This window comes from Silene latifolia, chromosome 5 (assembly GCF_048544455.1).
Source record: "Silene latifolia isolate original U9 population chromosome 5, ASM4854445v1, whole genome shotgun sequence".
Taxonomy (NCBI): domain Eukaryota; kingdom Viridiplantae; phylum Streptophyta; class Magnoliopsida; order Caryophyllales; family Caryophyllaceae; genus Silene; species Silene latifolia.
In genome coordinates this window covers 12,546,714-12,574,483 of record NC_133530.1, presented here as the reverse complement: position 1 = coordinate 12,574,483, position 27,770 = coordinate 12,546,714, and the positions used below count along the sequence as shown (strand labels likewise).

Genomic DNA, 27,770 nt, shown 5'->3' with positions numbered 1-27,770 from the left:
GTATAGGCACCTGTATCAATCAGGCACCTTTTGACGAGGTGGTTGGCTATGTCTAAGTGGACTACAAGTGGGTCGCTGTGTGGGGCGATGACTCCCTCGTAGTCCTTATTCCCAATAGTTATATCGGGGATGCTGGAAGCGGGGGTTGCTGTTTTGGGCACAAAGTTGATGGCCTGATATAGTTCATTCAGGTGCCGTTTGTGCCCATGAGCGGACCCACCGTTCTCGTTGCCCCCGATGACAACATGGATTACTCCAATCCGTTCAAAGACGGATTTTTTATTTGACCCGCCGGTATCAGTTTTTTGTCCTCCGGCAACATATTTGCCGAGGCTCCCCTTCCGGATCAGCTCCTCAATGGCATTCTTCAGATGCCGGCAGTCGTTAGTTAAGTGGCCGGTGTGGCCATGGTACTCACAGTACTGGCTCGTGTCACCGTCCCTCCTCGCCTTGGGAGGCCTTTCCTACTTCTGACCCTCGCCCTTGCTCAGGGCGAAGACCTCGGCAGGAGATACGACCAGGGGGGTGTGACCATTGTACCGCTTTTGGTAGTACGGTCCCGAACTCCCCCCGGCGCCCGCCGAGTTCTGTTTCCTGGCAGATTTGTCTGGCCGTGACCTATTATTGTCACGGCGTCCTTCATCCGGGTTGTCCTCCCGGAGGCTCTTCCTTTCTGAGTGCCCAGCATCGCTGTGGCCTACCCAGGTCTTGTGATAGTCCTCCACCTTTATGGCTTGGTCGGCCAATATCCTGGCGGAGTCTAGGCTCAGGCCTCCGCACTTGATGAGCTCGTTTTTTAAGTCTCCTCTTGGGAGGCCTTTCATCAGTGCGAAGGCCGCCAGCTCGGGGTTCAGATCCCAAATCTGCTGAACCTTGGCGTCGAACCTCTTCACATAGCTTCGTAGAGACTCGCCCCCCTCCTGTCTGATAGTTAGGAGATCCGATGTCTCCACGGCCCTTCTCTTTTTGCAAGAGTACTGGGCTAGAAAAATGTCCCTCAGGTCGGCATAACAGGATACCGAGCCATTGGGCAGCCCCTTGTACCAACTTTGTGCCATCCCATGCAGGGTCGTAGGGAAGACACGGCACCAAACCTCATCAGGTTGCTCCCATACCGACATGTAAGACTCGAAGGCCTCGGCGTGGTCGGTTGGGTCGCTCTCTCCTTTGTATGATAAGGGCGGCAACTTCAGCTTAGTTGGCACGGTGACTTCAAGGACATAGGCACTGAGGGGCTGTCTGACCACGTGTCGAATGACACGCGGCGATCGGCTCCTCGCATTTTTAGTCCGGCTACTCTCCCCGTGGCGGGAAGGGCTTCTTCTCCGACTCTGGTGAGTCGGGCTTCTTCTCCGACTCTGGCGAGTCGGACTTCTTTCACTCCTTTGGGGCAGGCCTCGTTGGTGCCGCGGCGACACTGTCCTCCCGCGAGTGCGGGAAGGGCTTAGGTCTACCACTGGAACTCTGGGCTCCCCCGGCGTCTTGACATGGTCAGCTTCTTCCAGTGCTCCGTTTAAGTTTCTCGGAGTCACCTTTTGGACCCTGGTCCCCTGTGGGGGTGCCGCTGCTATTGTTGTCGTGACAGTGGGAGCCGACGTGCTACCCATTAGGTCCAGGAGTAGCTTCAGTTTAGCTGCATCAACCAAATGTCCCATAATGGTGACTTGTTCGGTGGGCAGCGGTGTTGCTTGCTCTCTTGGCATCCCGTACGCCATGTCAGTGACTTGGCCGGTAGGGGTCTGCCTGATCTCAGAATTAGGGACGGTGTCATCCTAGTAGAATGCAGTTTCGTCGGTCACTACTACTTCTTGTTGCTTCGACATCTTCTTGGCTCGGTGAATGGGTTTTTTTTTTATGTTTGGGAAAGAATGTGACTAGCTTCTAGTATCTTTTCCCCACAGACGGCGCCAATTGTTCCGGGTGTGATTCCAGAGCAGATATTTGCTACCACTCGTGGCTTGTCGAATGATGTCTTTGCTTGACTTTCCTTTCGGCCTCTCCTGAAACAATGAACAAACTGAGGGCTCGGCTTGGTACCGAGCGTACTCACTCCGACGCTCAAGTCAGTAAACTTAAAGAGGTTAAGTTGTGTGTTACTTGGCGAAGTATATTGTAGAGAGATAAGAAAGATAATACCAGTTTATGTGTGATATTTGGATGAATTGTGGATCCCCTTCTCGTTGAGAGAAGTGGAGTATTTATAGACTTTCACCTTTTGTCACGTAGTGGCCAAGTGGCTAGCAGGTGGAAAGATTGTCTTGCCCTCGGCCGAGGGACCCGTGGCAGGCCGGCAGGCCTGGTTGGCTCCATGCCGAGGGGGCCGGATATGAGTATGCTGATATGCCTCTCGGCCGGCTAGTTGCCGAGACCGAGGAGTGAGTGACAGGCCGGCAGGCTTCTGTCGGCTAGGCTGTCCTTCTGTTTGACTTGTTGTCTTTTAGCTTTGACCTTGGTCAAGATGTTGACTCGGTCAGCGGGTGCAGAATATGCCCCATCAAAAATAAAAAGTGAAACAATTAATTTAGTTATCTATGTATACTTTACCAACCAATTTTTTGAATAAAGTTGAAAATTCATTCTCCTGCAATATTTATATAAACACAAAAAATAACTAATAAGATTCTAATTAATTCAAAACATAAAAAAATTAAAAATAAAAAGCGAAATAATTAATGTAGTCCTTTAGCTATACCTTACGTACCATTTTTTTGAATAAAGTTGGAAATTCATTCTCCTGCAATATTAATACAAACACAAGTGATAATAACAAATTAATACAAAGCATTAGAAAAATAAAAAAAGAAACAATTAATTTATTTTTCTGTGTATACTTTAGGTGCTATTTTTTTGAATAAAATTGAAATTAGGGTGAATATAATAGTTATATACTCCCTCCCATCCAAACCAAAGGTAACATGGGAGGGAGCACAAGTTTTAAGAAAATAGAGAAAAAGTAAGGGTAGTATTGGAATTAAAGTAGGATCACTTGTAGCTTAATTAAAGGAGGGCCACAAATATGATGGCATTTTCTGTAAATAATAAGGGTGTATGAGGGGTCTTTAGTCATGTTTTTTACCAAATAAGGAATGGGTAGTTTGGTTTGGATGGTCCGAATAAGGTAAGTGTTACCTTTGGTTTGGATGAGAGGGAGTATATGAAAAATTCTATTACTAATTCTCTCAAAATTTTATGATGAAAGGAAAGTCAAAAGGTCATTTCATTAAATAAAGGAAATAATGGTTAAATAAATAAGGTGAATAAATAACAAAAATTATGAGAGAAGATCAATGGTTTACAATTTTTTTTTTTCTTTTTTGTGTTTATACCTTATATTTTTTTAATTTTTTTAACTTGTTTTTTTAATTTTCTTAAATTGGTAATCCATATTACTTTTTTTTTTTGCCATGTCACATTAAAAGTTGTCATGTCACAATTAAACTTGCCATGTCGCATTTTTTAGGTTAACCTTTTAATAAGATTTTATAGATTCTTTTCATTTTTTGAGTTAAGTTTGTACAAATATTTCACTTGTATTCCTTTTCTTTCTACTATAAATTTGTTCAATTTATGTAATGATAATTTTAAACAAGCATATAAAATTGATAATTTTATTCTAAATAGAATGGGATGTTCTTCTTGGTATGCCTATGTTTTTTCATTTATATGGTGTACCCTCTTTTTGAGTTAAAATTCTTTGATCATCTATAATTCCTGGCCATGAGCTCAAAAATGAAATTTTTTCTCTAAACTATAGCGCTCTCGTATAGTCGTATAGATGATCTATTTGAAAAAAAAAAATCGTTACTTTATGAACTCGTAACCATGAAATATAGTCGCTCAAAGTGTATTTGGTTAAAAATGATTGACTGACCGTACTTCTTGCAACAAGTTTCAAAAGTGGCAATATTTTTTTTCAAATCGAAGATCTCATAATGCCGATCAGTTAGGGGAAAAAAAAAAGGATCGTCGCGTTCCGAACTCGTGACCACGAATTATAGGCTATCAAAGTCTTTTAGTGGAAAAATATGGTTACTCCTTGGAAAACTAAAAAACGTAGAAATACACAATATCCTAAATAGAATTATTACTGTGTGCCTGATTTGACTTGTATAACTAAAAATGTTAGTGATATTTTAAACGGAAAATTCATGTGGTACCCTCAAACTTTGCCATTTTTCACGTGGTATCCAACTTTTTAAGTTTGTGCATATAATATTCTTGAAATTTGATTTTCAAGCACAACGTGCCTTTTTATCGTTTTTAAAATTTTCAATTGATCATAAATTATAGACTTGAAATCGGAATTGACTAATTTTTTTTTTCAAATTGATTACCTCTTCGAGATCTATAAATTGATAAAACGAAAATTGTCATTCGGAAATTTAAGATCGAAGATATGGTTGATTTGAGATTTTCGTTAAAAAAAACCCTATAAAATGTCAGTCGACAATTTTTTTTTTCACAACTCGTAGATTATGACGAGATAATCATTTTAAGAAAAAAAATTGGTCGATTCTGAATTCCGTTCTAGGAGTTATGCGCAATTGGGTTTTTTAATATCGACAAAAATGGCATGTTGTGCATAAAAATCAAACATGGAGAGTATAATGTACACAAAATTAAAAAGTTGGGTACCATGTGCAAAATGAAAAAGTTCGAGGGTACCACGTGAATTTTCCGTATTTTAAAACTTGATGAGTTTGAACATAGGTGTATTTTGGCCTTTTCAGAAAGACTTTTAATATGGTTATGAGTCGTGCTCCAACTTAACCAAGGGTACAAAAGTACTCCCGCATGTTATTGATTTATTGGAACGTTTGACCCGTTCAATCCAAGCCATCACTATTAAAGTATTTTTCACAAATTCTCATTTGTGACGGACATATCTGTCGTATGCTTGCGATGAATCAAATATAACTCGTGGGGTAGATAAGACAAAAGCAAAGTGCTTAGGGAGTAACATTCTGTTTTGTCTTATCTACCGCACATGGCATTACTTGACCCGTCGCAAGCTTATGACGAGTATATCCGTCACAAAGGAGACTTGCTGATTATTTTTTTGTTTACCTAGCCCAAACAAATAATTGAAGGTACTTTTGATAATCAATAGGTCTTGCTTAAGACGGATAAGGATAAAACGGGTTAAATAACACCCCACTTGCAAGGATAAGACAAATGTTTTCCTATTTTCAATGCGATCTACTTTTGTCCTATGTGTACTACTTGAACAGTCTAAAACTTAAGACGGATATGAATAATATCCGTCTTAAATGAGAATTTATGTTTGATAATAGATTACAAGTTGAAAAATCACATTTTCCGTGACAAACTTCGGTCCTTGTGACTTATTTGGAAGGGAAAAAAACATATGTTATGGTGCACTCTCAACAAAAAAAGCATTGATCTTCAGATATCAGCAAAATCAGGGTGAGTAATACAAGTGACAAACTTGTAATCAGCCTACAGACAATCACACTAATTACATTCTACTCTCTACAATTTTATCCATCTGACAATTCATAGACAACCGGAAGAAACCGCAACAGCAATAATGTCCTTACTGAATTGTGCAGTAAATTCTTGTTAATCTGAAATATTTCCATTTCCATAGTTCTAAATCCATGATTATATATATATGGCCACGCCTATAGTGTGAAGGGCGGTACAGTTCCAAGTGTGAATGCATCCACCTATAAATCACCAGTTAATCGAGAAGGGATAGTCTGTCGTCGATTACCTCTACTTGTAAACAATGTTTGAAAGCACTAACTGTGAAATACTCCATCTTTGTAAATGATGAAGTGCATTGTTCTTCCTGCAAGCGCACTGCTCATAAATACCTTGATTATTGTTCAAAAAATCCATTTTACGAACTTCTTATAGGATCGTGCCATACACAAAAAGTGTACATTAGTAATTAGTTAAGTAAATACCTTAATTATAGTTTCTCTTAGAAGAAACATAATCCAAGACGGTGACTCGGCTCAACATTAATTGATTTTGTCAATTTAGATATTATGCTTTCATTTTACAATTTGGAATCATATTTTCAATTCCTTTGAACTTTAAGTAATCAGCGTCTTGGAGAAAAAGTCATTCCATGTAACTTGACGATATTTATTTTCGTTTATCACCAAAATTCTTTTCTTTTTGAAAAAAAAAAGGTATAAAGTGAAAATAGCGTTTTAAAGACGGTGTAAAGTGAAAGGTAAAGATTATTGAGAGCAGGGGAGATTATAAAACTTGTAGACTTATCAATGGGGATAATTACTAGGGAGATTTTGCAATTTGCATCGTCTCCATTACCTCCCATCTCTATTTCTTTTCAACGATTGAGATTATTTTGCGAAAAAGATCTAACTGTTACAAATGAGAGAAATGGCTGGACGATGATGTTGGAAAGTAATAGTATATGAAATTAAGCTATTAAAGATAATGGACAAGAAATGGAAAGAAAGAAATGAAAATGATCTTTACTCGAGATTTTGTATCATAAAATCAACTTTAAAATACTACGCATGCAACAAGAAGAAGAAAGCGGTAATGAGTCCAAGTCTCCAAATAATGGACACCCTGGGTATAATATTACTACTCAGAACACCAGAAAGCTACTTAAAAAACGAATAATGTGTGGAGGTAGACTGCCAACTACCACCGACCTTCATCATAATCTCGAAAGTGACCATCTCCCCAGTGTTAGCGGGTTGAATGGTAATATTGGGAATATGTTGAATTTTGGGCCAGTCTTCGCCTAATGGCGATTGGCATCTCTCAGCAAGTTCTGTTGAACATTTTGAAAGGGAAAGAGTCTTCAAGTTGGATAGGTTGCTCATCTCGTGTGGCAATGATTTCAATCTTGGGCATTCTTGTATAATAATGCTTTCTAGAGAGGTGAGGCTGTCAATCCACTCTGGAATCGACTCTAATGCTTTACATTTGTATATCCTTAGGCTTCTCAATGAAGACATACCTCGAAACTCCTCCGGAATATGTTCCGTTTCACTACTGGCAAAACATAGGTAATGGAGGGTGGGAAGGTAGTTTTTAAGGAGGATGACTGGTTGTCTCTGCTTAACACCCACATTTGAAGGACAACATGGTTGCTCTGCTACCACCTTGGTTGGGCCCCAAACAGAGAGATGTTGTAAAGAAGAAATACCTTGTAGAAACACTTGGGCCAATGAAATCACCAACTCCATGTCTATTGTCACTCTCCACAATTTGGGACATATAGGCATCAATTTCAGGAGTTGATTCTGACCCCGATCTTGAGCAGACGCTGTAATACTCCACCATCCTATCAACCCAGGTATGTCTTTGAGTGTGAGGTCTGTAAGGGACGGGAATAAGGGAGTGGAAGGGTATTCGTCTGCAACAACTACCATGTTATTTATGCTGCTACTACCATTTTCTATGTACTCCACCTTATCCAAGTTCCGTAACTCTAGATTTCTAAGATGAGGGAGTCTTCCAAAGGAGCACATATTTATGCATTCTTTGCACTCATATATGTGAATTTCAACCAGATTTGGAAGCCAGCAATGGATTCCTTCCCTCATCCAACTTGGCAACCTCTTTCCTCCATAGTTCTTTATACGCAGGTATTCCAGATCAGCACCGGGCTTCAGGTTTTCTAGTACCATCTCGTCCTCTATACTGCTCCATTTAAATTCCATAGTAAAATCCATGATCTTTTTCCTGTCCAGATATGCAGCATTGGCTTCAGAGACTATATCCTTTGAACGATCGACCAAAACTATTTTCAAATTGCCCTTGAGATTATCAAGATAGCCTAGGTCAGCTAGATCACAAGCCAACTTAGCCTTAGATCCATAGAGAGTGACAGAGGTTCTTGGCTTTCCCACAACAAAATAGCCTAATGTTTCAAGACCTGTCAATTTCTGCAACCCCTTTGGCATATGACTCAGTTTATCACAACCAATGAGGTCAAGGTGACTGAGTGCCACTAGCTTGCCTATTTCCTCAGGCAACTCTTCAAGGTTCCGACAATTGGATAAGTTACATAAGGATTTCTCCCGAAACCGTGCTGAAAATTGAGTTCAGTGGACTAGATTTCTCCGGAACATGCTAGAAGCTCCTAGAAGAATCCGGAATGTTCTAGAAGAATCTAGGTCCTTCAAGAATTTTCTAGGACATCCTAGATAAATCATGTACATACTAGATTAATCTAGAATCATCATGTAAATATAGGAAACTTGTGCATATTCTAGAAGAGTCTAGAATAGTCCCGAGACTTCTAGGACACTTTAAGATTCTAGATGACTCCTTAGGAGCTCTATAAATAGGAGGGCATGACTTCATTTGCCATCCATCCAAAAACATTCACACAAACTCACTTTGTAAACATTCTTGTAATCTTCAAGCTTTCTTAATAAAAGCAATCTTTTCCCAACACCAAGTGTTGTTAGCCTTCTTGTTCTAAGTTCCTACTTCACTTGTTAAGTGTCTAAGGCATAGCCTAGCACATCTTGAGGGTCTTGCTTGACTTGGCTTGCAACGGGATCGCAAGTCGAGTAGCACACGAGTTTGATTAAAGGGGTAAAGTAGTCATCTCGTGACACGTGGTATCAGAGCAGGTTCGCCTGCTAGGACCATCGAGACAAAGATGTCGGGTGATGCAAGTGTTGTGAACGTGTCGGCTGGAGGGAAGCCGACCAACACTCAAGAAGGGAAAAAGGAGTCCACTGCAACACGTCTGGCTCGTTTGGAGCTAGCCATCGGGGATTACCAAGACTCCTTGTCCACCTTGGAGGTCAACGTGGGTACCCTCCAAGAACAAGTTAAGGTGTTGGAGCAAGGTGAGGAAGACCTCAAGGGGGAGGTCCAAGGAGCGGTAAACGAGCTCGCAGGCTCGCTGCGCGAGGACTTGTTACGCTTGGTTCGTGAGGAAGTGGCCAAGCAGGTCCAAGCATTAAATGATAAGATGGATGAGTTCAAGACGGAACTCGTCGTATGCCGAGCTGCTGTTGCAGGAGGTGCCACGGTGCGTGAGGCACCGAAGATTAAAGTACCAGAGCCGCCAAAGTTCATTGGCAAGAGGGATGCTAAGGAGCTAGACAACTTCCTATGGAGTGTGGAGCGCTATTTCAGCGCCTTACAAATCCAAGACGATGCAGCAAAGATCACCACCGCCACCATGTATTTATCGGATGATGCCATCCTTTGGTGGAGGAGACGAGAGGCGGATGAGAAGAAGGGAACCTTCCATATTAGTACATGGGAGGAATTCAAGGCCGATTTCAAGAAGCAATTCTACCCTGATAATGCCGAGGAGATAGCTTTGAAGAAACTTCGGGCTTTGAAGCATACCGGGTCAATTCGTGAGTACATCAAGCAATACTCATCACTCTTGTTGGAAATCGAGGACATGCCCGAGAACTTGTCCTTCCTCTACTTTATGGATGGGTTACAAAGATGGGCTGAACAGGAACTTAAGCGACGCAATGTAAAGACATTGGCCGAAGCAATAGCCGTGGCGGAGTCCTTGTATGAAATAAGGAGCGAGCCGAGGAAGGAGAGATACATAAACAAAGGCGGAAACAAGGAAAAAGGTGGGGGAGCAACGCCCCAAAGTAGCAGCTCGAGCACGGGGAAGTTTAACAGGGACAAAGACAAGGGTAAAACCAAGTCTTTCTCAGAGAGCAAGACGAAGAGTCGTGATTGCTTCTTGTGTGGAGGGCCACACTTTGTTCGGGAATGCCCACAACGACAAAAGCTGAATGCCATGGTGTCGGCATTTGATGAAAAGTCCGGGTCCGATGATGAAGCTAAGATGGGGTCTCTTCGCCTGCTCAACAAGATCGCTAAGGAGTCTAAGGCCACAGGTAAGCCCACAAAACTCGAAGTTTATCCTCGTTCCAGTGGCATGTTGTTTGTAGAGGCAATCGTTAATGGGAAGTGCACCAAGTCATTGTTCGATTGTGGTGCCACCCACAACTTCGTGACCAAGGCTGAAGCCACGAGGTTGGGGTTAAAATATCATAAGGAAATAGGGTCGATGAAGGCGGTAAAATCTTCATCGATGCCTATTCATGGAGTGGCCCGAGGCGTTTCCCTTCGTTTAGGTGAATGGGAGGGGAAAGCCGACTTCACGGTGGTGACTATGGATGACTTTGCAATGGTACTTGGTCTTGAATTTATCGACTCTGTAAGGCCCATAGTGTTCGAGGAAGATGGGTCATTAACGATAACAAGCCAAGGTAATGCCCGAGCAGTACCCGTCACACGGGAGGAGGTTGAAGCAAAGGCGTTGTCCGCACTCCAACTTAAGAAGGGTCTTAAGCGGCACGAGGCGACATATCTAGTGGCATTAGCCGGGAATGAAGCATCAATGCCAACCGAGGTACCAAGGGAAGTGCAAAAAGTCTTGAAGGAGTATCAAGACGTTATGCCACCTGAATTACCAAAGAGACTTCCACCTAGAAGGGAGGTGGATCATGAGATCGAGTTGGAGCCAGGAGCCAAGCCGCCAGCCGTGGGTCCTTATCGCATGGCACCACCAGAATTAGAAGAGTTAAGAAGGCAACTCAAGGAGCTCTTGGATGCCGGGTTCATTAGGCCGTCAAAGGCCCCTTTTGGTGCTCCGGTTTTGTTCCAAAAGAAGCATGATGGGTCACTACGGATGTGTATCGATTATCGAGCTCTTAACAAGGTGACCGTTAAGAATAAATACCCAATCCCATTAGTAGCTGATCTTTTTGATCGTCTGGGAAAGGCAAGGTACTTCTCTAAACTCGATCTTCGTTCGGGGTATTGGCAAGTGAGGATTGCCGATGGGGACGAACCAAAGACTACCTGTGTGACTCGTTATGGGTCATATGAGTTCTTGGTAATGCCCTTCGGCCTTACCAATGCCCCAGCCACATTTTGTACTTTAATGAACAAGATATTCCACCCGTTCCTCGACAAGTTCGTGGTGGTATATCTAGACGACATTGTGGTGTATAGCGACACCTTGCAGGACCATGTGGAGCATCTTCAACAAGTATTCCAAGTCTTGTGAGAGAATGAACTATATGTAAAGCTAGAGAAGTGCTCATTTGCTCAAGATGAGGTGTCTTTCTTAGGACACCGGGTTCGGGATGGGTCCATTATGATGGAGCATGACAAGGTCAAGGCGATCAATGAATGGGAGGTGCCTAAAAATGTGTCTGAACTACGATCCTTCCTTGGCCTAGCAAACTATTACCGGCGATTCATCCAAGGCTATTCGGCTAAGGCGGCGCCCTTGACCGACCTGTTAAAGAAAAAGGTCTCATGGAGATGGGACGAGAAATGCAACCATGCCTTTGAGGAGCTTAAAAAGGCAATAACGAAGGAACCAGTGTTAGCCTTGCCAAACTATGAGAAGCCTTTTGAAGTCCATTCTGATGCATCCGACTATGCCATTGGCGGAGTGCTCGTTCAAGATGGACACCTTGTGGCATTCGAGTCTCGCAAGCTCAATGATACCGAGCGACGATACCCAGTGCATGACAAGGAGATGACCGCTATCATTCATTGCTTGCGGATATGGAGGCATTACTTGCTCGGGAGTCGATTTGTGATAAAGACTGACAATGTTGCCACAAGGTACTTCCAAAATCAAAAGAAGCTCACTCCCAAGCAGGCAAGGTGGCAAGACTTTCTGGCCGAATTTGACTACGTCATGGAGTACAAGCCAGGTAAGACCAACACAGTTGCTGATGCATTAAGCCGTAAGGCTGCGCTAGCGAACATTAGTAGAGTTGCTAGCAATCTGATCGATCGAGTCAAGGAGGGCCTTGATAAAGATCCCTTAGCCACGAACTTGATGACATTGGCTAAGGACGGAAAGACTAGGAGGTTTTGGGTAGAAGATGATGTTCTCTACACCGTGGGACATCGAGTCTATGTACCAAAATGGGGAAGCTTGCGAAGGGAAGTCATGAAGGAGTGTCATGACTCGATGTGGGCAGGTCATCCAGGAATCCAGAGGACTATCGCCCTCATAGAGCAATCATTCTATTGGCCTCAAATGCGGGATGATGTTGAAGCCTATGTAAAGACATGCCTTGTGTGCCAACAAGACAAGATTGAACAACAAGTTCCAGCGGGTCTCTTACAACCCTTACCGATTCCGGACAAGCCATGGGAGAGCATTTCCATGGACTTCATTTCGGCTTTACCCAAGTCTGATGGGTGCGGCTCGATCCTGGTGGTGGTTGATCGATTCTCCAAGTATGGGACGTTCATACCAGCGACAAAGGATTGTACGGGCGAGGAAGCGGCAAGGTTGTTCTTTAAGAATGTTGTGAAATATTGGGGACTACCGAAGAGCATCGTAAGTGACCGAGATCCCCGCTTCACAGCACGTTTTTGGACCGAGTTGTTCAAATTAATGGGGTCGAGTCTACATTTCTCTACAAGCTTCCATCCTCAAACCGATGGTGTAACACCCCCATACTCCAAGTGCCTTACCAGGACCACTCAGGTATGAAGACATCACCATCTCGGTCGCCCGAGGTATGATAATCAAATAGACAAAACAGAAACAACATTTATTATAAATAGTTTAATGATGAATACAATCCTCAAAACCAAACCAAAGTACAATACATTATTCCAAACTATCTGTTCTCAACTGAAATGTAAATAAATGTTAAACTACAGCGGAAGACTCTATCGTCATGTCGTGGCCATCCCACTATCCAGTACTCATCTCTATACCTGTTCAATATCTGCTCACCATCCCCGAATGGATCACCGCAGGTTTTACAAAACAACACCGGGGTCAGTACTAATCACACAATCAATATAGACAACAATAATAAGGCAAACAGACAGCTGAACTGTCAATCACACACACACACTCACACCACCAACTCCCATCATCTCGATCTTGACGTCCACCGGACCAGCCACCCGATGGGGACCGCAGCCGTTCCCACCTAAGCCCCGCTCATCATACGAGCGATAACCACGCTCATTAATGTGCACATCCCCTTTCGTGGCGGGTTTCACGAAGGGCGAAACTAGGGCGTGAGATCACTCCCGCAAGTGACCCCACTCAGCCGAGAACGCATCTCGAGAACCATCAACAAACACAATCTCAATCACAATCACAATCATCATATCAAACAACTAACTACAACACGTCACCAATATCCCATTATGGGACTAATACGAGTAGAAATCCTACCGGAAAGTACAACACGCAGACGGTATCTACAAATTGTATCAAAACGGCTCCTTTACGAATTCTCCTCCTATCATACAACACATAGATGCTACCATTCAAATACTACTCATAAAAACCCCCAATTCCTAAATTAGGGTTTCACCAATCTTAACAAAACATTATAAAACTTATGTTAAAAGCTTACCCTCGACGCAAGGAATCCAACGACACGAACTACGATACGAACCGACCGTCCGAACTCAGGAATTGTCAAGAACGCGATTAGGAAGAAGAACCAGTTGCTTTCTCTCTTAAACAGGTTTTAGGTTTTGTAAAAAGTGATTTAAAACAATGACGAATATGTTTAAATACCTTAATCGCGTATTTAACAAAACCCGAGAAAACTCCCCCGTAAAACCGGACACTCGATCGAGTACCCAAGGTACTCGATCGAGTACCTACTCGATCGAGTGCCCCACTACTCGATCGAGTGCCCAACAGGTCAGAAACTATTTTGCTTCGCCACTTACCCTTACTCGACAGAGTAAGGCCTACTCTATAGAGTACCCCCAAGACTATAAATACGGAGTATTACAGTCTTCCCTCCTTAAAAAGAACTTCGTCCCCGAAGTTCAACCCATACATAAAAACAAACATACTAACTCGATCAAGACACAACAACGTGACTAAGAACTCAAAACAAAACTCCAACCCAAACATGAACTCGTAACACCAACTCCACTAACTATTCCTACCTCCACAACATGGCTCACGATATCGTATCAACTCCACATATATATATCTCTCACGACACCAACTCCATACATAACCAACTACCATCCTCTAACGCTGCTAGCTCCATAATATCATCCACTATCAAATCCAAAATCAAGACACTCATAGACATCAAACGGAATGTTACATTCTACCACCCTTAAAAGGAACTTCGTCCTCGAAGTTTACTCACACTCATAATCTCATCATCCAACTGTCAACACTATCGAAGTATTCTCGCATTCCTAACATCAAACTACTACAAGCACGTCCATGACCTTTTAACACCATCAACCACAACATATACAAATCCATATCTTATGCTACACCAACACTCTACTTCCAAATATCTTTGCCATATGAACAACCATCAAAACCTCTTTTATCGCATCCTACTCCTCTTAAGATAAATGTTACGTCCTCGTAACCCACTAATACTAAATCCTAGATATATCTTTTCATTACCCTCTTTACCACCACATGTCAAAGATAACCGTCTATAAACCAAACACTCACCATGCATATATCCAAGGCTCTCTTACTTAAATATTTCTCATAACTCAACTCATTTGGCATACCACCTAACCTACACCACAAAACTCGTAGCAAAATCACCATACTAACTCTCCATTATTTCTGCAAAACAACATACCTCTCTATGGAAGGCACTTATCTCCCAGAAGCATAACTCACGATCCACACTCGTTACGTACACGCACACTAGATCCTCAAGTTCTTTCTTCCATTACCGCAAAACTCATACACAACTTAACATGACACTAATTCCCAATACCCTACACTCACTGTCTCAACCAAAGATTATGAACCACCTACATCTTTCGGGTCATTACCACACATGTTCTACGACTCACTTGCCATTACCATGTCTACTGAAACCTTAACTAGAACAAGATCATAATTATTGTAACAACCTCTCACAACCATGTCCCATTAACAGAATGTCACTATACTATGACAACAACGAAAACACATACAACTCTATGTATATCATACTCTACCCTCATTCCCAACTTAACCAGGTAAAGAAAACATCAATAAACAAGACAACCGTCTATCTGCACAAAATCCGAAACTCGCATGGAACAACATCAAACAAAACAACAATCTATGTATAACTGCTATGTACTTTCGAAACTCGAATCATAATCATCCTGCCTACTCCACCACAACCGGTGACGGCATCACAACACCGCCACCAACAGCCACACCGCAGTGCGAAAAATACCCGCATCACAACACTAAATATCGTGCCCGGATCACCACCCGAGGCACCACAACCACACCGATAGACATCACAACTGCATACGATTCCCATAAACACTGACTGAGCATAACTTCTCAGACAAGAAAAAAAAACTTACTCAAATCCACTTTATTAAATCACCACGCAACGTATTATATGGATAAACAGATAAGCATCTCATGAACATCATCTCTACCATTTCACGGAATACACATGTGTTATTAATACACATAAAATTATAACTAGTCATGTCAAATTAATCAAATTATTACCTTTTTGGATATCATTCAATTAAATTACCGTGTCCAACATATATATTCTGAGAACATTCATAAAACAATTTTATAATTATCACACCATACTACTTCTTGTGAGGTCAAAACCTCACACAAACATTTATATATAACATAGACCCATAATCACATCCAACCAATCAATCCACGATCACGTAAGTTACCACTCGATAAAGGGTACCTTTCGCCGCGAGCTTAACTCGTAAACCCCTCATAACATATTCCCTCATTCGCACAACCATCACTTCCTGCCAAGCATAACCATACCATAATTATTCAACTATTAGCATCCGCCTCATCTAACCACATCTTATACTCTTTCATAACCATACTTATCAATCTTGTCCCTACAAGATCAATCTCTTTAAATTGCTTTGCTTTTCTAGAATACCGTCATCCTTAACCACTAGTCACAAACCATAACACTACTACTGTCCGGGCATCAAACCTCTTACACTCACCTCTAAACATCACGATTTCTTTCCTATCTGTGGTTAACATCCCAAATAACGAACATCAAATCCATCAACAACACTACCTCAACATTCTTCCCAATACTATCCTTAATGGTGTCATTATCTAACTCTCTACTCAAAATCTCATATCATGCGGATATTCTACCAACTTCTTACTCCCTTAATTCCCGAAACTCATGATTAATCATGTTGTCCCGAAGCTTCGTATAAGCATTAACTTACTTATTCTTGATAGTATCATACATCTCGACGATTCCTTACTTTTATGTCACATATCTCCGGTCAACATTTTCCTAGTTTTACTCCCCTCATTCTTTTCTTTTACACTTGACAAAATCCATTAACCATTCAACTCTTTATCCCTTCTACCTAACTCTTTAGTGCTCCGATTATCTTTTCATTGCTCCAAAACTCAAATCTCATTATTTCCTTATCGATATTATCTCACTCTTCCTTGCCATGGATCCCCTCTCATCACTCCACTCACTCACATTTGTCACTAATTTGTCCACAAAAATCAACCTTTAAAGTTCAAACAATTACATCTCCTTTTTACATCTCTAGAAATCAAAATTCTTTTTATACTTTGTTAATTTCGTCTCTCGATAACACAAATTTCTAAACTCAGTCACTATCTGCAAATCCACGTCGCGACATATCTCCATTAAGTTCGCTATATACCACTCTTCGCAATTCCTCTAAAACGACCTTTCATTACATATATTCTTACTCAACACTATTTGAACCATCTCCCTCCATAATTTATTATACATTTCGAGTTGCTACTATCCACATCCTTTCTTTCAATCTTTTCATTCTCACGTTCCTTAACTTACATCATGCCTTGCCCACATTCACTTACATTTTCATTACTCAACATACAATCATGTCACTCATCTCGTCTCACACAACATGCTCTATGCCTCAATTAAGTTCATCAATATCCTTTTTCTTTTTCCACTTCTCAGCACAACCACATATAGCTCATCTCCTCCCACCAAACTCATACTCACCATAAGGTGCCACTCACCACCCCATAAGATTGGGTAACTTACGTATCAAGACCAACTTACAAGTAAAACAATGCATAAAGAAGCAAAATAACGCCTTTGAATTAAACATAATATGCAACAAGTCAAAAGATAAGCATATGACCCAAAATAGGGGTCACTAGATCGAGTACGGAGCCACTCGATCGAGTAAGGGACTTACTCGATCGAGTAGGTGAAGATCAAAAGCACGTAAAATAAATCACCAGGGCTACTCGATCGAGTAACTGAGGTACTCGATCGAGTGACCCCTACTCGATCGAGTACCAAGGATACTCGATCGAGTACCCCATTCTCAAGACTTTGTCCAGTTTTCGTAAAACAGTCATAACTCACTCATTACTTGGTCTTTTTGGGCGTGCGACCTATCGTTAGAATCGTAAAAGGACAAGCTATCACCTCCAATTGGAATCACATCAAAATCATTTATGCATCTCAAGTTATAACAGTTTAAAGACAACCTCTTTATAATCGAAAATCACAACTACTTGATTTTACTTCCAAACAACTTAAACGACAACCAAGCAAACAAAACCAGTCCAAAACTCATGAAACCAGTATTCATAATCATATGTTACTATTTTCAAAAGCCAAGCAACAACATTAATCATGCACATAATTTATCTAACTCATTAGTCATGTACTAGCCGCATACTTTAAATTTTATAACTTTTCGTAACACAACACTCTCATACATTACAAATCCTATTTCCATGTTACTAATACAACAACAATACAAATACACTCCGTCACCTAAACATATTCATAATCACAAAATTCATATTCTTATGCAATTGATACTCCATCCTTTCCAATCAATTCATCATGCTATTAAAGCCACATTGTAAATCATTCAACATGTTATCATCTCATTAACATGTTCCACATATCATTTTCTTTCAAATGCTCAACTTCCTATTTCAACACCAAACAATCAACACACTTCATCACTTTGTTGCACAAGTTAATCAAACACACAGATGACTCGACAAACACTTTCCCCATGTGACCGGTTCAAAGTTGTAGGGCGACCCCCGCGACTTTAGGACGTCTCCCAAGCCTTTGCACTAGCTCCTACAACTTTTACCCCGGGTTCATTTTAATTGACTCCCTATGTTCATTAGGTTCATTGGTTACAAGTTTCGGGATCGTCGCTCTGATACCATTTGTAACACCCCCATACTCCAAGTGCCTTACCAGACCACTCAGGTATGAAGACATCAACATCTCGGTCGCCCGAGGTATGATAATCAAATAGACAAAACGGAAACAACATTTATTATAAATAGTTTAATGATGAATACAATCCTCAAAACCAAACCAAAGTACAATACATTATTCCAAACTATCTGTTCTCAATCGAAATGTAAATAAATGTTAAACTACAAATGAAGACTCTATCGTCATGTCGTGGCCATCCCATTATCCCGTACTCATCTCTATACCTGTTCAATATCTGCTCACCATCCCCGAATGGATCACCGCAGGTTTTACAAAACAACACCGGGGTCAGTACTAATCACACAATCAATATAGACAACAATAATAAGGCAAACAGACAGCTGAACTGTCACACACACACACTCACACCACCAACTCCCATCATCTCGTCTTCGATCGTCCACCGGACCCGACCACGCCAGCCATGGGGACCGCAGCCGTTCCCACCTAAGCCCCGCTCATCATACGAGCGATAACCCTGCTCATTAATGTGCACATCCCCTTTCGTGGCGGGTTTCACGAAGGGCGAAACTAGGGCGTGAGATCACTCCCGCAAGTGACCCCACTCAGCCGAGAACGCATCTCGAGAACCATCAACAAACACAATCTCAATCACAATCACAATCATCATATCAAACAACTAACTACAGCACGTCACCAATATCCCATTATGGGACTAATACCGAGTAGAAATCCTACCCGGAAAGTACAACACGCAGACGGTATCTACAAACCGTATCAAAACGGCTCCTTTACGAATTCTCCTCCTATCATACAACACATAGATGCTACCATTCAAATACTACTCATAAAAACCCCAATTCCTAAATTAGGGTTTCACCAATCTTAACAAAACATTATAAAACTTATGTTAAAAGCTTACCCTCGGCAAGGAATCCAACGACACGAACTACGATACTTAACCGACCGTCGAACTCCGGAATTGTCAAGAACGCGATTAGGAAGAAGACCAGTTGCTTTCTCTCTTAAACAGGTTTTAGGTTTTGTAAAAAGTGATTTAAAACAATGACGAATATGTTTAAATACCTTAATCGCGTATTTAACAAAACCCGAGAAAACTCCCCGGAAAACCGGACACTCGATCGAGTACCCAAGGTACTCGATCGAGTACCCCCCTACTCGATCGAGTGCCCCAGCTACTCGATTGAGTGCCCAACAGGTCAGAAACTATTTTGCTTCGCCACTTACCCTTACTCGACAGAGTAAGGCCTACTCTATAGAGTACCCCCAAGACTATAAATACGGAGTATTACAGTCTTCCCTCCTTAAAAAGAACTTCGTCCCCGAAGTTCAACCCATACATAAAAACAAACATACTAACTCGATCAAGGCACAACAACGTGACTAAGAACTCAAAACAAAACTCCAACCCAAACATGAACTCGTAACACCAACTCCACTAACTATTCCTACCTCCACAACATGGCTCACGATATCGTATCAACTCCACATATATATATCTCTCACGACACCAACTCCATACATAACCAACTACCATCCTCTAACGCTGCTAGCTCCATAATATCATCCACTATCAAATCCAAAATCAAGACACTCATAGACATCAAACGGAATGTTACAGATGGGCAGACCGAGAGAGTCAATGCCTTACTCGAACTTTATCTTAGGCACTTTGTAAGTGCCAATCAAAAGAATTGGGCTAAGTTGATGGATGTTGCTCAATTCTCTTATAATCTTCAAAGGTCGGAGTCTACTGGTCAAAGTCCATTTGAGATCGTCACAGGACACCAACCTTTGACACCCCAAGCCATAGCGTCTGGATATTCGGGTCAAAGTCCATCAGCATTCCGCGTGGCAAGGGGATAGCATGAGCAACTCGATATTGCCAAAGTATACTTGGATAAAGCCTCGAAGAAAATGAAGAAATGGGCAGACAAGCGTCGTCGAGACTTGGAGTTCCAAGTAGGTGACTTAGTCATGGTAAAGCTACTCCCGCAACAATTTAAAGTGTTTAGGCAAGTACACAAGGGATTAGTGCGGAAGTATGAGGGACCATTTCCCGTCATCAAGAAAATTGGAAAGGTCTCATACAAGGTTGAGTTGCCACCTAAGCTGAGGATTCACCCTGTGTTCCATGTTAGCATGTTGAAGCCATACCATGGGGACGCGGATGATCCGAGTCGTGGGGAGTCACGAAGAGCTCCCACCGCGGTAGTGACTTCCTTTGAAAGGGAAGTTGAACAAGTTCTGGCCGACCGAGTCATTAGAAAACGAGGAGTCCCAAGGACTAGAGAGTTCTTAATCCGATGGAAGGGGCTACCTGAAAGCGAGGCGTCATGGGAGAGAGAAGAAGATCTTTGGCAATTCAAAGATGTGATAAGACATTTCGACGAGCAACCGTGACGAGGTCGTCAACGGCTTTGGTGGGGGAGAATGTAACGATCCGCCTTAACATAAGGATTTCTCCCGAAACCGTGCTGAAAATTGAGTTCAGTGGACTAGATTTCTCCGGAACATGCTAGAAGCTCCTAGAAGAATCCGGAATGTTCTAGAAGAATCTAGGTCCTTCAAGAATTTTCTAGGACATCCTAGATAAATCATGTACATACTAGATTAATCTAGAATCATCATGTAAATATAGGAAACTTGTGCATATTCTAGAAGAGTCTAGAATAGTCCCGAGACTTCTAGGACACTTTAAGATTCTAGATGACTCCTTAGGAGCTCTATAAATAGGAGGGCATGACTTCATTTGCCATCCATCCAAAAACATTCACACAAACTCACTTTGTAAACATTCTTGTAATCTTCAAGCTTTCTTAATAAAAGCAATCTTTTCCCAACACCAAGTGTTGTTAGCCTTCTTGTTCTAAGTTCCTACTTCACTTGTTAAGTGTCTAAGGCATAGCCTAGCACATCTTGAGGGTCTTGCTTGACTTGGCTTGCAACGGGATCGCAAGTCGAGTAGCACACGAGTTTGATTAAAGGGGTAAAGTAGTCATCTCGTGACACACAGCTCACAAGCGAATTACCATCTAGAGGAAGAGAGTGATTCGGAATTTCGGATGTGGCGCCTATTATTCACAAGGCCTCCATCTTAGCACCTATCGAGTGCCTCACGGGTTCCTCAAAAATTCAAGTTTAACCTAACCTAAGCTATATAAAAAACTAAGGGATCATAACATCTCAATTCCATTAGAAAAATGCAAAATCAATCACATTTCTAAATCATCGCAGCAACGAAACGGCGGAAATGCAAAAAAAAAATTGGAAAATTGAAATGACAAAAAAGAAGGGTAAAAATAAAATAAAATAAAATTACCTAGAATGAGAGAGTAAAGGAGGAGGTAAATGTAGTGAGGAATTGGTGAAATCAATAGTAGTCAAGATTGAAGCTAAAGATCCCAATACCAGGTAGTAGACCACCTTCATTGTTGTTTGTTGTTCTTCAGATGAAAGAAGAGGGAAGAGTGTGTAAATTTTCCTTTTGTTTTACCCAGATTCTCGTTGTTATTGACTTGTTGAATTGGTGTTGTTAAGTCCCTCCAATTTACTCCCGACTCCCGAGTAAATTAGACCAAAACCCGACCTAACCAGCCTACCCTCGAATTTAAAGCCCAAATTCAAATTGACCCGACTTAGTATATCCCGACCAGAAAGTTAATTGTCGGATACTAATAACTAGATTTTGTGCCCGTGTGATGCACGGATAACTAATTAGTGTTATTCTAAAAATTATTTTTGTAAAATGTAAGTTCTTACGCATGAAACATGTAAGTTCTTACGTGTATGAAAAAAGTGTAATAGATTTTGTTAAAATGTTTAGGATGACCTATTTCGATAATCAAAGATAACCTATTTAATTTTTTCCCATAATTATCTAAACAACGTCGTTACCTATTATGAATCTAGAACTTTTAGTTGGAATTAATATTTGGAAGATGCTTATATTTGGAAGAGATAAGAAAATTATTATCCATATATATACTCTTCTAGAAAAGATTATTATTAAAAAAAAAGTAGTTTAAGACTTCTTCATGTACTCATATATAGTTGTAATTCTATTTAGTTAGGAACTCAGCACATATAGATGTAGAATTGTGTTTGGAAGAGATAAGAAAATTAGTATCCATATATATATTCTTCTAGAAAAGATTATTATTAAAAAAAGTAATCTAAGACTTCTCCGTGTACTCATATATAGTTGTAATTCTATTTAGTTAATCAAACTTTTATCCTTTTAATTGATTTTAAATTGATTAACTATGATATGATTAAAACTAACTCAAACACTATAGTAACAAGATTAATTTAATTACGGAGTATATATATATTCACATAAACACTTAATCTACCTTTTTATGAGCTTTCTATAATGTTATTGGTTATGATTTCTATTATTTTTATGATTGTACATGACATTTGTTTCATAGTTTCGAATTTTCGATTGATAACATTCTTTCTTTAGTACGAGTGTCGATTCTTCAACAGGGGCCGTAAACGAATTCCACGGTAAGTGTAAATATTTAATTTCTATGCAAGAAACGGATATAGCAATGCATATGAGATCTTTATGAAACAAAGTTAAGTGTCTAACTTGATAAACAGCCGAGCCAAGGAATTAAAAAAGAAAACAGAACTTCTTCGAGAAAATAAATAGTGTCGTAGATGTGATCGTATTCTAACTCTGAAGTCTGACCGACCATAACTTGTATTTTACTCAACCCGCATTCTACTTGAATAGAAAACGTTAGGTACTTGGTCTATAAGAAAATAAATAGTGTCATAGCCTCGTAGATGATTGACTTATACTGGTAATCTAATTCAAATCTAGAATCATACTCCGTATTAAATTTTACTATGACGATAATCGTAATATCCGGTATTTTAATATGATATTATATTAGGCCGAGTTACCAGCTGGGTCGTGTAGTGTATTTGTGACTCGGGTAACTATGTGACTCGGGTTTTAATTAATCTAACTAGGCTAGGCCCGTATCGTCTTAATAGCACATATCCTATACATATAACTCATCTAACCAAACCCTAATCTCCCTATCACCATATTGCATTGCATCATGAGAAAAGAGAGAAAAGAGAGAAGAGGGAGTCGTGTGTGAAGGGAGCCGCGTGAGGCATTGCGAGGCGATTCTCAGCCTATTCTCGTCCTATTTCGTAAGTAGACTATCCTATTACCTCTTTATTCAATTATTAGCATAATTATAGTAGTAGTGGAATAATCTTTTGTAACCCTAGAAATTGGTTTGGGGGTTTTGATTATAAATTGTATGAGATAAATGAATAGAATAGTTACAGCAATTTACAGATTCGTTGGTCTGTGTTATTTGAGTGTTTTACCTGTCTTAAAATCGTGGGATGCAAAAAGTTAAAGAAGAGACTCGTGTTTATTCCAAGCCTAGTTTATGCCTGTGAAAATTGGTAGTATTTCACCGTGTAGTTTTTCCTGAAGAAATTATTTGTGAACGTCTATCTAAAAAGTCCGTGAATCAGTAGAGGCTAAAAGATTACTTCTAAAACATAATTTAGATATTGAATTGGTGCTGAGTCTTTTTCATATATTTAATTTAAAGAGTTTAGATGAGTTAGGCGTTGGTTTTACTTAAAAATCATTTGTCAAACTCGTTTTATGAATCAATACTTTTTATGCGACGGTTTCTGTCAGTTTTTGGAAATCAGTCTGAAAACCCTTGATAAGTTTGGAATTTGAGAAAAACACGTTAGATATAATTTGTATCTAAGACTCATGGGGTTCCAATTCAATTGGCCTTGCATCAATTCGAATTTTCTGGAATTAGTTATTCATTTTATACCGAGTCTGCCATGTGCAGGAAAATCAGGAAAAGTCGTGTTTGTTCTTTAAGTTGGTATTCCTATTAATTTACGATGAGTCTAGGTTATGTGAATGATTAATTGACTGAGTAGGTGGTAATTATACATAATTATGTTATGTAGGTGATGGATATGTGAAGGATCATAATTGATTGCTTGTGCGTGCTTGGATTGCGAAAAGGTAGGGAAATACACTTGACTTATTATCGTTGTTGTTGAATGGTGTTGATTTGTTGTGTTTCGTATGACCAAGTTATGAACGTTGACTTATTTCGTGGTTGTTGCTTTATGATATGACTCATATACAGGATTGTGATTGATCGAGTTGGTCGTATTGAGTATGCTATCACAACATTTTGTAGCTGGCATGATTTTATAATTGATCAGTTCAATGATATACATATTGCATTGCATTGTTTACTATTAAGCATTTCATATGCATTGGAGTTGGAGGATAGTGTGGTGGTGACGAGGTTGTGATACGTTATGATGTTGTGATAAGGCCCGGGGGTTCTGCAGGACCCGCTGGATAACCTCATTGCAAGTCGGGTATATCGACGACGGTCGATTGATAGTCCGGGGATCGGTATGGGTCAGGCGTTCGGGTTATGAGATATGAGTTGAGATGGAGATGGAGGTGACGGAGGAGCATGCATATCATATTTTGTTGTTTCATTGTATTCCCTACTCAACCTCGTGGTTGACCACATCGTATTCGTGAACACTGTGATGACCCAAATATTGGCGAGCAGACTTGACAGGTTTAAGAGATAGGACAGGAGCTTGATGGGCGTGAGACACTGGATCAGAAGACTTAGTAGCTAGATCATCATTTAGAAGACTTTTACTTTCATTTATGTTAGTTCTTTGTAATTTGATGTAAAAGAGGTTTTGTAATAATTAAGTTAAAGTAATTATATAATTTGCCTTGGAGTTTAATTTGTTATTCACTACCTCGGGAGACCGAGATGGTAACAGTCCGGTTTATTAGGGAATGTCTTGCTAGAGGCTCTTTCATAAATCGGGGTGTTACAATAATAATATATTGATGTGTATCATAGCTGTTGTACGAAAAGTTGCTCTTAGATGCAATCCTATTCAAACCTTGACCGACCGTAAGTTGTATTCTACTCAATTAGTATTCTACTCGAACAGAAAAAGTTAGGTACCTGCAATCAGTAGCGAAGGATTTATAAAATGGGGGTGTTGGCTTTACTTATTCGTCAATTCCATGTCAAGCTACAAACAACAAACTTAGTAATTTCTCATGACTATAATTGCTTCAAGTTTTTTTGGTAAAATATAAAAAGTATATTAAGATCGTAAAAACGTCACCGTACAATACGGACCATTAATGAGGCCCATTACCATATGATTCATATCCATGCACCCGAGGCCTTATAACAAATGGTCCAACCATAGTCAAACAACAAAAATAAATGAAACCCAATCTTATCCAAAATCATCTCCTCACATTCCTTATTCATGTTAAGGATCAGTATAAATCATAAAACATACCCTTCGGAGTTTCGGAGACGGAAAATTAACGGTGATGACCACTAATATCTGCTACTCTGCCTCATTAGTGCCGCTTGATTGGGGTTGTAATTTGTGCGATTTTGAGAATGAAGATGAAAGATGTAAATAATGGGGGTGAGGGTTCACCCCCATCAACCCCTGTAAATCTGCCCCTGCCTGCAATCAACAGAATTAGAGTATTTAGTAAACCAAATTGCACAATTTAAAAAAAGCATGGGTATTAGCTACTCATTAAACATGTGAAATAAAAAGAAAAAAGGATAAGGGGGCATGAGTTTTTAGGTTGTTTTATGTTGGAGGATGAATGCATATTGGGGCATCGCATCATATCATATAAAACTCTAGTTTGGTATTTGGTACGTACACAAATACTCCATTATTCTATACAATATAATATATATTATTCTATCTTATCAAATTTATAGCTTTAATTTATTTATTTTACATTATCTTTTTAGTCAATGTTTTACAATAGTTGGAGTCTCTCAGAGTGCCTGAAAAAAGCTTTTTTTATATATATACTAGATTTAATGCCCGTGCGATGCACGAGCTTAAAAATAATATCATTTTATTTAAATTTTGTTAAAGCTGTCAATAAATTGTATAATGAAAAAACTACACAGATGATTGTTTGGTGGTTTTTTTTGTTTTTATTAAAATCATGATTCATACTAAGAAAGTTAATGTATTAAAAATTATCATGTACTCCCTCTTATTCTAAATAACCCTCCCTATTTTCTTTTTGTCTATTTACAATACCTTTCGTATGTGTAAGAAATAGGATTCTATTCAAAGGGGAGAACTTTCACCCAAATCTATTCCTAAACTCATGGTGTCAGGAAGTGAGAAAAGCGGATGAAGCAATGCTTGAATGCAAGAAGGATCGGGTGAAAAGGACCCATGAGACAGAGGAAATGGGCGATGAAAGGGGAGAGTGGCTAAGGGAGAGTAGGCCTTTCTTCGCGATAGGTGCACGTTACAATTGTGAGTGCATTAGAATTATGGTTGATGCAGGATGGAAGGCTAGGGACAAGGCAAGCATAGGATGGGTGGCTTACACCGTAACAGGTCAATTAATGGTGGAGAAGTACAAGACAATCAAAGCTGAATCAGCCCTTCAAGCGGAAGCTTTAGGATTACGCGAAGTGGTCCTTTGGGCTAAGGAGGAGGGACAGTGGCATGTGGAAGTTTCATCTGACTGTCTACCTCTTATTGCTTTTTTTGCAGGTTTAGAGAAAGTTCATCATATGACTAAAGAGATACTAGAAGATTTTTTTTTTTTTTTTTTTTTTTTTTTGACAACTGTAAAGAAAGGGTTTTACATACGAATGGCCTGTCGCGCCAGGCCATGTGAGACACTATTTAAATGTCTCGGAATAAAATTAAAACTTAAACAATGAAAAGAACTCGCAAGCCCACGCATTTCCTCCAGCAAACTGGAAATTAAATGATCAGTCTTCGCAACTCCTGCAAGTTGATTGATAAGTTGTAAACAATCGGACGATATGCTCAGGTGGAAATAACCCCCAGAAAAAGCCCATCCAAGAACATCACGGATACCCATTGCTTCCGCCTGCAATGCTGATTCCGCTCTAGTTCTTACCTGCCGTCGAAAAAACTCATTCCCCGACCCATCATACGCCACCCAACCAATGGCCGCCCTATAAGATCTTTCCCAACTAGCATCTACCTTAACCCTTACTGCCATACACTGAGTCGACATCCCAATCATGTGGAAAGGGTGCCCGTCTCTTAATTCCGCGCTAGTCTCTTCCAATGGCACCCCAGCATTCCTTGTCGACCCTGCCTTCGACCCCTTGCCATCCACCTGCTCACATAGAATGCGAACCTTTTCATTGATCACATCAAACATCCTTTCAAACAAAATGTGAGGGTTCGTAGTCAATCCTTCAAATTTAACTTTGTTACGAATGGTCCATAAACCCCAGAGGATTGCTATGAAATAAATGACCCTTTTTACCCCTCCTTCCTGCCTCGCCAGGTACCGAATCCAGTCAATGATCCAGTCAGACATGGTTAAAGACTTCGCCCCATCTACTTTGATACCTAAGTCAGTTCCCGCCCAAATTCTAGCGGAAACCTCACAATCCCTAAACAAGTGTTCGATAGTCTCCAACCTATTTTGGTAAGCACCACACATAC

General features: G+C 40.4%; 1 protein-coding gene and 1 pseudogene across 1 annotated transcript; one reads left to right on the top strand and one right to left on the bottom strand.

Annotated features, from left to right (window-relative positions):
- Positions 1-6,608: 6,608 nt before the first annotated feature.
- LOC141654840 (putative disease resistance protein RGA3) lies at positions 6,609-7,919 on the bottom strand. The gene has a single exon (XM_074461954.1). The coding sequence runs from the start codon at positions 7,917-7,919 to the stop codon at positions 6,609-6,611; it is 1,311 nt and encodes a 436-aa protein (XP_074318055.1).
- Positions 7,920-8,626: 707 nt separating this feature from the next.
- On the top strand, positions 8,627-26,862 carry LOC141654839 (uncharacterized; annotated as a pseudogene).
- Positions 26,863-27,770: the final 908 nt, after the last annotated feature.